The 14,138-nt window shown below is 40.9% G+C and overlaps 1 protein-coding gene across 3 annotated transcripts in view; it reads left to right on the top strand.

Moving 5' to 3' along the window:
• Positions 1-13,624, top strand: part of LOC114659055 (ERI1 exoribonuclease 3-like) — a 361,240-nt gene extending 347,616 nt beyond the window's left edge. For 2 of the 3 annotated variants that reach the window (XM_051933147.1, XM_028811266.2), the window contains exon 8: positions 12,178-13,624. In XM_051933147.1, coding sequence (XP_051789107.1) covers positions 12,178-12,260 — 83 coding nt within the window. In that variant the 3' untranslated portion in view covers positions 12,261-13,624. The remainder of the gene's footprint in view (positions 1-12,177) is intronic. The other variant, XM_028811267.2, reaches the window with a different exon arrangement.
• The last annotated feature ends 514 nt before the right edge of the window (positions 13,625-14,138 follow it).

Raw genomic sequence — 14,138 nt, 5'->3', positions numbered from 1 at the left:
AAAAAAAAAAACACATTTATTTCAGACCCGGAGCTGATGTAGGTTTTTTTGTATGTTCAGGTGCTTCAGTTGATTGCTGGCTGAGAGGGAAACCTGAAGAGGATGAGAGCACACTGAAATGGAATTTTATGTTTACTTTTTTAAAGCTGCTAAGCTACAGCTAAATGTTTTATTTATATTAAAGTGGGCTAGTTTTTATTTTAATTTTATACAGGTATAGGAAGGACTCAAATAGGCCTGCAGAGTTCAGTTAAATTTATTTCAAAGTAGGCCTACACATGCACACTGCACTTCTGTTTGTTGTATTCCGTGGTTGTAACATGTAAAATCTAAAAAAAGATTAAAACTTTTAAAAGTTTATAAGCTATGTTATGTTTTGCGGCTCCAGACTATTTTTCTTTGGAGGAAGAGGGGGCAAAATGGCTCTTTTGATAGTGAAGGTTGCAGACCCCTGCTCTAGATTCTAGCCACTTCTTCTAACCTCCTTTGGATCATGGTGGGGATGCTGTTTTTTTGCTCTCCATGGTCATTGCTATTTATTTGTGTTCATAATTTTATATTCAGTGGTTCCGTTGTTAGTGCCACTTCATCAGCCCAAACTCAGACATTCCTGACAGACAGTTGTTTACCAGGCTACTGGCTACTCACAACTTCCCTGTGATGCTTACAGCCTGCTTCTCAAATGACACATAGCTGTCTGATGCCATTTACTGCCTGGCCACGCCAACGCTGCGTATGCAACAACAAATGTCAACAATTCACTTCCAGTCAGGATAAGTAAGCCAGCTGATCTGTCAAGCTTTTTACAAGGGCAGATAGTCAAAGGCAGCAAGAAAATAAGCGTGAGGCTCCATAAATTGCCCAGGACTTGAGAGCTTTCCTGCAGCCGGTGCTTCCCTAGCTTCCTTATCTGCCCTACTTTCATTGTGGCAGCTGATGCCAGCAGAGAAGTGCAAGTTGGATTCAGACTGGAAACCCAGTTAAAGTTCTTGTCTGATGCTAGAAGTTAAGCGAGTAAACTCCTTGACGGAGAGACTCCCTGGGTCAGTTTCAAGTTGCCAGCCATTAAAGTACATCACACGTTTTCAGGTGGCAGAAGAAATTGCTACATTTAGGAAGAAATTTCATCTTCTTTTGTAGACTTGCCAGTATAGCGCTAGTGGGTATTTCTAAGGCACCTGGGAGCTGATACCCTTGCAGAGAGTGTAGACAGCATTTCAGTCCATTACTGGTTATTGGGGACATGAGCTCAAATCTACTGCAATGACTCGTCTTGCATATCTGCTTGCGGCTGATGTAAGGAGATCTCAGGATTTACGTTTTCAAAAAATCAACTAACCTTCAGTTGAAGCCCCAGCTGGTTAGAGGCAACCCAGAAAGCTTCACATTTAATTAAAAGTTTTACTTCTAGGTGACCTATTTTTCAAGTAGCATAAAATTATTGAAAGCCATTGCTGATTGCAGAGTAACAGAGAAGATGTTAGCAATCTTGTGAAGACAAGTATATACGGACAGAGGCTGTGACTGCGTGTGAAGTGAACCCTGTGGGCTGCAGATAGTAACCCTCATTAAGAGATTCCTGCCACAGCAGCTGATGCTCACATGTGCTGCTATTGGGCTTAGTATTGAGTGGAATAAATGAACCCAGTGACCGTCCGGCGGCTACAGGACAGCTGCTGGCAAGAATGTGGAGCAAATAATGAAGTCACCATACGCTTGATGTTTTCAGTACTCCAGGTTCTCAGGAAAGCCAAATTCAAGTTCTTGTAAAATACTTCGACATTGTATGCAAAATGTTCTGGCTTGAGAGAATGGTTACAGCGCCACACAGGCTCTGAAGCTGAAACTGCGTGAAACCACATCAATTTATCTATCACTGAACCTACTTAATGCAGTGCGGTGTCACAGCAGCACAAGGTACAAGACAGGAATCAGGCCTGGCTGGTGCTCTATTCATCCACAAGGCCAATTAAAATAAACCTGCACCCATGTGGGGTGTGTCAAGAAAACTGGCATAAATGGAGCAAAACTCATGCAGACACACAGACGGTGACATGACTGGGATGCCATCCCTGCCTCCTGGAGCTGTGAAGCAGCAGTACCTATCATTGTGCTGCCATGTTTCCCAAACTACAGTCAGTCTGCGGGCACTGCAACTGATTCTGTTGAGTTAGTGAGTGAAGCCGACCCTCCAGTTGTCTGCATCTGGTCGTGTAGTTTGAGAGACAGCAATTCCTAGTGCTGTGTCCTGCCCTATGCCAACACATACATTACTACTTGTCCTGAGCGTCTCTGTGCAGTCTGATTGCTCAAAGCGAGTAGAATCTTCACCTAGGCGCTGCATCCAGTCCTGTTAAACAGCACAAATTGATTTAAGAGCTGTGCAGTAAATCAGAGTACACTTTCCGAAGGTCTGTGTAAATACAGAAACTGTGCTCCATGAAAGTTAAATAAAGAAGATATCACTAATTCTGTATAAAACTGTACCCAGTCCTGATTACACAGAAGGCAGCTGTTTTCAGCTACGCAAAGTGCAATAAGAGAAGCCACAGCTAACGCTGCACTTACTCCTCTGTCACAGACTGCTGACATCGCACACCTCTAACAGCTCTACCCAGTCGAGGTTAAATAAGGAACTGCGTCCAGTCCTCTGCTGTGCTGTGCTGCGATGCACTTGTACCCAGCATTCTGTGACTACTTATATGACGTTCAGGCCTGTACTATAATGGAGACAGCTTAAGGCCATGTCACATCACTTTTCCAGCGATTTTCAGTCATAGCTTTCAATTACAGTACATAATCTTAGTAAGTTTTCAGCGGCTCCCGTGAAGCTGGTCGTGTAATGTGAAATGGACAGTCAATCACTCCAACTAGTCCACAAGTCGCTCTGACAAAACCAAACAGGTTAGATGTTGTTTTTAGTTCGCATGGGTGGGCTCTGTGTGCATGAGAGCTGACAACGAGTAAATGCAAACCTAGAAGTATGATTCATATAGTGCAGCAATGAGGAATAGAGACAGTGCATGTATTAGACCTCACAAACGGTAGAGAAGAGAAGCTCATCCGTCTGATGTCTCGTGTTTTACATACCATAACATAATGAGGAAAAAAAAATGGGCTGAGATTTTGGCACAACTGTAGCTATTAATCCTTAGGGCAGCATGGGCTCCGTCAGGCAGCACACTACTGGCTAACACAAAAAGGGACAAGTACAACTGTGCAGGAAAATCAGCACACAGTAAATTTAACATGGCCAGTGATTTTCATTCACATAAATTCACGTGGTCAGGGAAAGAGGTCAGCAAGTCTGACACGGCCGACAGCTACAAGTCCCATAATGTGACATTGGCTTTAGTGAAACTAGAGAACAACTCCCATGCTGTCTATTTAGTGACATTTCTTTTAGTGTGGCACACATATAAAATCTGCACTTAGTCAAGAGGAAATGAAGAAACTCCATCCAAGTTGTTGTACAGATGTCCATGACATAAACTGTATCTGTAACATAACTAACATACACAAACCTTCTTTATCCAGTTCAGGGTCATGGAAAATCTGTATCTAGTCCCTTCAAATAAAGAAAACAAGACTACAGTATTTTTGTCTAATAACAGAAACTAGTCCCCTGCATTAATTACGGTTCATTTCATGTTTTAGTGAATACTGAATATACATCAGGCCTTGTCTCAGTGCAGAAGGTTCAGCCACTGCTGTACATTTACAGAAACTGCACACACTTACGATTCAGTAAGGAAACAACCTCTTCAGCTGGCGATGTGTTCATGTGAATCTGAAGAGTGGCAGGTTTAATTTACACACAGTACACTAACTTGAACTAGCAAATAAATTATATGTTATATACAGTATACTGTATATATACACACCTAAAATGAATTTCATATTGATGTACAGTACAAGAGTATAGTTAATAACAGAAATACTGAGGCAAAGCTGTCCATCCATCCATTTTCTAACCAGCATATCCAGTTCAGGGTCATACAGAGCTGCCCAGAGTGCCCATCTTGGTATCAACTAATGCAACAGTCCATCACGGGGCACACTGCACTTGGCACGATGTTTGGGATGTGAGAGTTCACTGGGAGAGCGTGCGCCTGCACAGGACTTTGGGGCTGTGAGGCCCATGCGCTAACCACTGCACCGCCAGGTTGCCTATAGTGTCAATTATGCAAAACAATAATGACCAGTCGCTTAAACGCAGAATGACTTATGGGCCACATTAGTTGTGTATGGGGAAAGGCAATGCAAGTACAGCAAGGAGCTTGTTTTACGATTTAGGGTTTACAAAGTTATTAATAGCATGCTGTTAATTTTTAATATGAATAAATTGATCGTACTTAGTAGAATTCCATTTGCTCATTAATCTTACTGCATTAATGGTTAATAAATTAAGTAATGTTTAATTATATACAGCCATTATACTGCACAAGGCTCAATTATTAATCATTTTCATCTTATATAGTTTTTTTATAAATGATTAATTAGTATAAATGTTAATGATGACAGCAATAAAAATATAAATTTTAAATGTCCTGCAAGTAACTAATGTGACTGAATTATAGCTGTGCAAGTCACTATTTTGTTTTTTTGATTGTTGCTTATCGTCCTTCGAATCCACGCACTTTTACACCGTAGTCTGCGCCTCGCTCTGTTAGTATTGATTCTACTGAAGTGTGCTGTGCAGAAAAGTGAACACGAAGTCAAACGCTGACACGTGGACAGAGCAAGTGTGCGCGTGTCCTTGATGATATATAAATTCAGCACTCCGCTCAAGATGACTTTAATTGCCTACGCGGCCACATTATGAATGCAGTTTCCTTTCTGATAAACTCTTAACACTGGCCGAGGCTGAGGAGCACGACTTCCACGGACAACAAAGAAAGCCGGAGCTTAAAGCGGGTGTACATCTACTGGCCAAAGTGCTAACCAACAACACGCTTTGTGGCATATAAATAAAATGTATTATTATTATTATTATTATGATGTGAGGCAAGGCATCCACCGTGTACCTGTAGTGCACAAGCATTCCTCCAGCTGAGACTGACCTGAGAAGGAATCCATACTGTTTAGTAGAAAGATCGAAAAAGCCCTCTGTATCACTTAGTACCTGTCTCCTTCCACCTCCCAGCAGAGCCATCCTCTGTCTTAACTTTATCTCCATTCAATCAAGCCACCGCTCCAGCAACCCGCATCACTCGTCGGGCGGCTCCTGGACAGTGAAATATGGCTACAATTAGCCCAGATACAGTTCAATTATGATAAACAGCATTCGCACCCTTTAAACCATGATTAAAAGGCCTTCCTCCCCTGCCTTTGATAGAGAGAACTAATTTCACATTATTATTGCCACCTCTTGATTATAAAACACTCTCCCGTTTTTTCCCCCTCACTCTCTCTCTGTCTTTTTTTTTTTTTTTTTTTTTACAGTAGCTGCAGATAGATGTTGGGGCATCTTTATCATTTACACATCAGTAGCAATGCAGTGCACTCCTCCTGACCGCCCCATTTATTTTAACTTTTTTTTTTTATTCCTCGCCTACTTCACCTACCCACCACTTTCATTGCACCCCCACACCATATTCTTCATTGGAACCTGACAAAAAAAAAAAAAGAAAGACCATAAGACCATGCCTTTTAGATGGTAATTCCCCCCTCCAAAAAATGTGCATGGACAAAGTCACCCCTTCACATCCCGTTTGATAAATGGGTGTGCCATAATGAAATGGAGACATCAAGGAGCATAAAAAGAAAAAAGAAAGAAGCGGCTGGGGTGGGGGGGGAGCTGGTGGTAATCCGACAAGAACGAAGCTGCCCTCAAAACAAGAGAGAGAAGAGAGAGAGAGATAAGAGAGGCAGAAGGAGCGCGCAAAGAAGAAGGATCGCCTTTCGCCTGTGTTCCGTCAAGGGAGAAATTACACATTTACTAAGGTTTTTTCTTAAGACGACGGCCCCCATAGATCAAAAACATTGGATTTACGAGCCAATTTTCAACATGAAATATAGACACCGGGAATCAATTTTACCTGTGTTTTCTGGATTTTTTTTTTCTTTAAGCATTCCAGGGATACATCATCTCTTTTATTTATGGATGAAATTTCTGTACTTTTTTTGTGCAGGAAAAAAACACTTTGTGTGAATTAAAAAAAAGGCTGATATCGACACAGATTTAAATGTCTGAATAAAATTAGTTTATTTTCAATGTTTTATTTTTCATATATTTTATACTACAGTACATGCCATCTGAGAAATCCTGCAAGAGAACAAGTGCTGTTTGTGTACCACTGGTCCAAGTACAAGATATAATGGGAGCTAATTAGTTGAGTGGCCTTGAACCCTCACACCGAGCAGAGAAAGGCCCGGCCTGTGTGTGCCTATCTGTCGTTGGCTGCAGTAGCTGGGCTTTGTACAGTTCAGCCCCTAGATGCCTAAAGTCATGTTGACTGGCGCCCATGTTAGCCCCCAGTGCACTCTGTCGAGGGCTCCTAGCGCTACGTCCACACTGTTACCTTTTCATTTGAAAAAGCAGATGTTAGTCTCAGTTTTTGCCTTTTGTCCACACTACCCCAGTGTTTTTAATCCCCAAAACAGAAGCTCCAGAGCCTTATGTTTCTGAAAATGCTGACTTGGCGTTCTAATGTGGGTGGGCGAGACCACAAGAGTTTTAAAAATGCTGACTCTTAATTGCACTCCAATTCACTCATTCAGGCTTATTTCATGGACCTCCCCTGAATGGATCCTGCTCATTACAACTTCTCATTCCCTGAGTGGTCACCCTTCACAGAAGAAAACCACACGTCAAAATAGAGGACACAGAGGAGTTGCTTTCTATGACTCTTATTATTGTGCTGCTTACCTGTATGCATCTAAATTGTGTATTCATTTTGTATGTGCAAAAGGCAAATAATTTACAGTTCTCTACAGTGTTTAGATTCCAGTAAAACTGGAGCCTTGCAGTACAGTGATTCCTCGCTATATATCGCGCTTCGCCTTTCGCGGCTTCACTCTATCGCGGATTTTATATGTAAGCATATTTAAATATATATCGCGGATTTTTTGCTGGTTCGCAGATTTCTGAGGACAATGGGTCTTTTAATTTCTGGTACATGCTTCCTCAGTTGGTTTGCCCAGTTGATTTCATACAAGGGACGCTATTGGCAGATGGCTGAGAAGCTACCCAACTTACTTTCTCTCTCTCGCGCTGACGTAGGGGGGTGTGAGCAGGGGGGCTGTTCGCACACCTAGACGATAGGGACGCTCGTCTGAAAATGCTGAAAGATTATCTTCACGTTGCTACCTTGTGTGTGCAGCTGCTTCCTGAAGCGACATGCTGCACGGTGCTTCGCATACTTAAAAGCTTGAAGGGCACGTATTGATTTTTGACTGTTTGTTTTTCTCTCTCTCTCTCTCTCTCTCTCTCTCCCTGCTCCTGACGGAGGGGGTGTGAGCTGCCGCCTTCAACAGCTTTGTACCGGCGGTGCTTCGCATACATAAAAGCCAAACAGCCCTATTGATTTTTGACTGCTTGCTTTGTTCTCTCTCTCTCTCTCTGACATTCTCTGCTCCTGATGTGCACTCCTTTGAAGAGGAAGATATGTTTGCATTCTTTTAATTGTGAGACAGAACTGTCATCTCTGTCTTGTCATGGAGCACAGTTTAAACTTTTGAAATAGAGACAAATGTTTGTTTGCAGTGTTTGAATAACGTTCCTGTCTCTCTACAACCTCCTGTGTTTCTGCGCAAATCTGTGACCCAAGCATGACAATATAAAAATAACCATATAAACATATGGTTTCTACTTTGCGGATTTTCTTATTTCGCGGGTGACTCTGGAACGCAACCCCCGCGATGGAGGAGGGATTACTGTATTACCAACCTCTTTGACGATTTTTCTGCCAGTGTGCACATGCCCCAGTGTAGGTGAACATCTACGTCTTATGCATTTTCGGTTGTTTTAGTGTGGACCGAGATACTTTCATAAACAATGTGAAAATGCTAGTGTGGACAGATTATCTTTTTCATTTATAAAAACTGTTTTCAAATTAAAATGTAGTAGCGTGGGATTGTCGTGTTTGTCACAATTTGTGACTACCAAGCCAGATGTTTTCTTTTTAATTTTCTTCTTTTCAGCCATTCTGGTGTGTGTTCAGACCATTGTGTGTGTGTGTGAGTGAGTGTGCATGTGTGTGTTTATATGTTTATTTATCTATCTATTTATTTATTTGTTTTTTAAACAGCTTGTGTAAAAAGCCAAATTTCCCACAATATTGATTGCTCAGCATTGGTCCAAATCGAAGTCTATTGTGTCAAGAACTTTGTTATCTCCACTCTTCGTAAAACTATGAGACTTATTTATTTTTTGGCCATTACTACAAATAACAGAGGGTTCATAAAAGAGAAAAAAAGATAATTCTGAGGTGGACTATTCCTTTAATAGCAATTCAGTACATTTGACATGTTTATATAGCAATTCCTTCATTGAAGTGAGGACATTCACTTATAAATAAACATTTGTCTTTCTAAATACATATTACTACTTTAGAATACTACGGCTCTGTCCACACTAGTACATTTTCATTTAAAAATGCTGGAGACTGTTCTTAGAGTAGAGTGATCTCTGTCCATCATTTATGAAAATATCTCTGTCCACTCTAAAAATACCACCTATAAAAGACGTATACGACAGACGTTTACTTACACTGGGTGAGCACACATTGGCAGAAAAGCCCATGAAAGGTGGTAACACTGCCAGCCACAGGATTTATCGCAAACTGTATCGGCTGGTAAATTATTAGCCGTTCATGCATGTATGCAGCATTCAAACTTTGCAAAACACAATTTAGACACATACAGGTAAGAAACACAACTAGTGCCATGGAAAGTTACTCTTCTATGTCCACCATGTTGGAATATGTTTTTCTTCTGTGAAGGATGACCAATCAGTGAATGAGACGTCGTAATAAGCAGGATTCAATCAGAGAATGGTCATGTAATAAGCACAAACAAATCACAGCGTGATTAGAGTCTGCATTTTCAAAAAATTGTGTTTTCACCTCTTCATACCACAACACTGAGGCTGCATTTTCAGAAGTATATAACCCTGCCGAGCAGTCTTAAAAATCTCTATTTTCGGGTTGAAAACACCACGGTAGTGTGTACAAAAGGCAAAAACGGAAACTTACGTCTGTGTTTTAAAACAAAAACTGAATAGTTTGGCCAGGGTCTGGAGCGTATGTTCTAGTATACATAGAAGAGAACATGCCATTTAGCCCAACAAAGCTCGCCAGTCCTATCCACTAAATTCTGTTTTGAAAGTCCCTAAAGTTTTACTGTCTACCACACTGCTGGGTAGCTTATTCCATGTGTCTGTGGTTCTCTGTGTAAAGAAACACTTTCCACATGTAGGTGCAAAATTTACCCTTAATAAGTTTCCAACTGTGTCTGTGTTCTTGATCAACTCATTTTAAAGTAAAAGTCTCGATCCACTGTACCCTTCATAATTATAAACAATTTAATCATGCCACCTCTTAATCTTCTTTTGATTAAACTGTATAGGCTCAGCTCTTTTAATCTTTCCTCATAATTCATCCTCTGTAGCCCTGGAATCAGCCCAGTCGCTCTTCTCTGGACCTTTTCTAGTGCTGCTATGTCCTTTTTGTAGCCTGGAGACCAAAACTGCACACAGTACTCCAGATGAGGCCTCACCAGTGCATTATAAAGGTTAAGCAGAACCTCCTTGGACTTACATATCCACACATCGTGCTATATAACCTAACATTCTCTTAGCCTTCTTAATGGTTTCTGAACACTGTGGGGAAGTCGATAGCTTAGAGTACACTATGACTCCTAAATCCTTCTCATAAGGTGTACTCTCGATTTTCTGACTGCCCATTGTGTATTCAAACCTAACATTTTTACTTCCTATGTGTAATACTTCACATTTACTGACATTAAATTTTATCTGCCATAAATCTGCCCAAGCCTGTATGCTATCCAAGTCCTTCTGTAAAGGATTCCAAATTATCTGTGAATCCACCTATCTTGTATGATCTGTAAACTTGACCAGCTTGTTACTTACCGTATTTACTCGCATACAAGTCAGGTTTTGAAACCCGAAAAATCAATCATAAAATCAGACCCCGACTTATACGCCTATTCAAAAATGCCACACTTAAGATATAAAAAAAAAAAAAAAATTTTGCCTCCTCCAATCTCACACCAGTTTCTCAGACACATCCAATTTTGCTGCAGCAGCACATTTACCGATTTCTTTCGCCACTTCAACGACTTTTAATTTAAAACCAGCCTCATATTTTCTTCTAATCGAACACCCCATCGTAGGTAAGGGATGCTCTTGTGATAATGGTGTATGAGGGTGTGAGATACAAAAACCACAAAAGAGTGCAAACATCGCTTCGAAATAGTTCAGGTATTACCGTGTCGTCACGTAGGCACAATACATAGAAAAAAAAAAGGCCGTGTGCTCCGTGGTTACTCTCTCAGGTGGGAGTTAGGATATCATATCATATATCATAATCATATATCATAATCTCTTGGACCAATCGCAATAGTTTTCTGCATTTGACTTATGTAAACGACATTATAAAATACCGGAAATTATATGGTAAACTCAGGCCCTGACTTATCCATGGGAGAACTTAAACGCGAGTATATACGGTATATTTCTAAGCAAATCATTCATACATATTAAAAATAGCAGCAGCCCTAGCACTGACCACTGTGGAACACCACTCTTAACATCAGTCAATTCTGATGAGGTTCCTCGCACCATCACCCTCTACTGGCTGTAATTGAGACAATTTTGCACTCATCTACAAACATCTCTCTTAACTCCTACTTCTTTTATTTTGATGTCCAGCCTCTCAAGTGGCACCTTATCAAATGCTTTCTGAAAGTTCAGATAAATAATATGATATGCTCCACTTTGATCATACCCTTTTGTTACTTCATTATAGAATTCATGTTCTCATACACCCTGATTCACATTGGAGTTATTAGACTTATATTCCTTATGCAGCTGTTTTTTTCTTTGCATCTTCCTTTTTAACTTTTTATTAACCCACTGCTGAGTTTTTTCCTACTAATTCCAAATTTAGGTAAGTACCTGTCCTGCATTACATGTAACACGTTTTTAAACCTGTTCTACTGCTCCTCCACTGTCTCCACAATTAAAAGTTATCCTAGTCCATCCTTCTTAGACTTTGCCACATCTGCTCAAAATTTCCCCTACAGAGAATTATATAATAATAATAATAATTCATTACATTTATATAGCGCTTTTCCCAGTACTCAAAGCGCTATCCACACAGGCAGGAACCGGGAAGCGAACCCACAATCTTCCACAGTCTCCTTACTGCAAAGCAGCAGCACTACCACTGCGCCACCTGTGAGGACATATATTATGGTCACTTGACCCTTGTGGTTCAGTCACCTCTACACCCTCAATTCTATCCTGATTATTACAAAATACTAAATCCAGACAGGCTTCACTCCACGTTGGCGCTTTAAAATACTGTCTTAAAAAATAGTCACTGATTACTTCTAAAAACTCCTGCTCTTGTGCTCTGCTGTTTGCAATGTTATCTCAGTTAATATTCAGGTAGTTAAAGTCCCCCATGACTATAATATCCCCCTGTAAGCTTCCCTTCTTAATATTACTAAAAAGATGTGCATTGAAATTACTGCCTGCATTGGGTGGTCTCTTAGAACAAGATCTCTATCCCTAATGATTCTAAGTGAAGCCACATGTCCTCACTAAGATGGAGCTCATCGTCCAACTGAATAGGACTTGTGTTTAAATTCTGCTTATCGTAAAAAGCAACCCCACCTCCTTTTCTGTTCTGTCTATTCTTCCCAAAAAGTTTGTATTCCTCTATGGTATACTCATCCCCAATCTTTGTTGTTTAGCCAGGTTTCCATTATGGCTGTAATATCATAATTATGCTCTGCTACTTACAGCTCCAACTTGCTTGCCTCATTTTTGATGCTTCTAGCATTAAGTCAAGCTATTTTTAATGTGTTACTTCTTCTACAATTAAATGTTGAGTTAGAATTTACATTTCTATACGGTTGTTTGTTCTCCATGTATGCAGTTCTAGCTGATGTGACTGACCTCCACTTCGGTGTCCTCTTCTTTTCCAGATGACTGCAGGAACATCGTAAACATCATGAGGGAGATGACCTGCCGGGGCTTCGTCTTTAAGCTCACGTCCCAGAAAGAATGAGGCAGGTTCTGAAAGCTTGTGGCACCCAATTCATATTTTCCTAAGGGTGCAAAAAAAATATGTCAATGATGTCTGGTCTGATTTATTTGTGTTTTTTTTTTTTTGAAATGTAAAGTTGACACTTGATTTTTAAAGGAGAGGGGATATTAAACATTATGCGTGCATCAATGTGAAATTGAAAATGTAGGGAGTTTTGAATGGGTAAGGAGGACTATACAGTATATTGATCATATGCTAACCAAATATAAGAAATGATGTGGGATAAGATAAGCATGTCTGTGAAACATTTGTAATCTTTCATCAAATGACACCTTCAGACACAATTTTTCATGGATTATACCTGATGGAGTTACAGATTGGTTGCTATCTTGCAGTGCATCCATAACAAATCTGACAGCAAGGGCAATGTTCGAGTTGTCCTCACAAAGCCCAAAGCGACCCTCCGTGCTGCACCACCAGCCTCCAGCTGGGAAATTAACTCCTTTCATGCTGTCGTGACCCCAGATATCGAGCCGTGTCCTCCGTGGCACGCTGACCAGGCCACACGCCTGCTCTTTTCCTGGCTTTTACTCTCCACAACAAGTTTAATCAGGGAACTGTAAGGCAGCCCTAAAGATGCTATAAAAAAAGATTTCTTGGTAAACATCTTTCAAAGAACAATGCCATGTAAACAGGAGAAAAACCACCCATCTGTAATTAAAGATTAGAAATTAATGGGATTCCTGTTGCCGTTTTCATGATCCATACTCGGAAAAACCAATTAAGTCAATGGCTCTGTTTACAGAATCCTTGTTCGAAAAACATAAGATTAAAAATGTATTATTTAAATCAGTCCTCTGGTAGATGTAAACATTCCCATTTCTCGTCCCCAGTTGCCTGTCTTAATAAAATGTGCACAAGACCCCCGGTCTTCATTTGATTTGCTATCCACAAAGGCGGTCCAGGGACCAATGACTGCTTTCAAAGTGGCTTTTGCATTTTTGTATCTCCCTACTTGTGCATGCATTTTTCTCCATATTTATCAGAACACTTTACAGAGGCCTAATCAATAGATATATTAATCATTTAGGGGGGCACAAATCTGACAAACCAATTATTAATCTGCCCTGTCAAGTCCAATACAGTAATGAATTTACTAAAAATTGTCTTAACTTCATCCATTCATTAACTGCTGATGGGTGGCAGACTTCACCATGTCAGTGGATTTTCTCAGTTATTGATGCCGGTGCTGGCAGCTAATTTAAAACCCGGCTCCTTTAGCCCCTCTCCTCTCCGCTCCGCTCCGCTGTGCTGTGCGCTAATAAAAACGGAGCTTGATAATCATTAAGGACCTGATGCTAGGAAAACAAGCTCTGCTATCTGTATTCCTGTCTCTGCCGCTTGCTCTTTGTCGCCTTAACTTCTGCAGGGACAGTGAGTGGCATCTGGATAATCGACTGAACACACAGCAGACCCCCAGATCGGGTGCCGCTGGTCAAAACAGTCGTGTTCCTTTACTAATCGTCATATGTTGCACTCGGGGATTTAGTGGTCTGGGGCAGCGTTAACATAACACATCCATTGATCTTTATTCTCATCCCAAGGACATTAAGCACAAGTCAGGGACCCCTCTAAGACAGGAGGCCGGCAGCACTTGGTCACTCTGCGCGCTGCTAACTGCATGTTACTGTATCATTCCTTTGTGTTCGTTTACTGATTACGTATCGTAACTCTTTAGCCTTGGCAAAGAAACAAAGCCAATGCCAGCAGGACTGGATGGGATGCCAGCATATCACAGGGCAGAGTGTGAGGAGCTCACAAGTAGGCTAGTAAGAGAGTTAAGGCTCCGAAAGACAAACTTGAGTAAAATGTTACATGTTGACAACTTGGAGCACCACC

The sequence above is a fragment of the Erpetoichthys calabaricus genome, chromosome 10 (assembly GCF_900747795.2).
Source record: "Erpetoichthys calabaricus chromosome 10, fErpCal1.3, whole genome shotgun sequence".
Taxonomy (NCBI): Eukaryota; Metazoa; Chordata; class Cladistia; order Polypteriformes; family Polypteridae; genus Erpetoichthys; species Erpetoichthys calabaricus.
The sequence above is the reverse complement of the archived record's forward strand: the minus strand, read 5'-3'. Positions and strand labels throughout refer to the sequence as shown.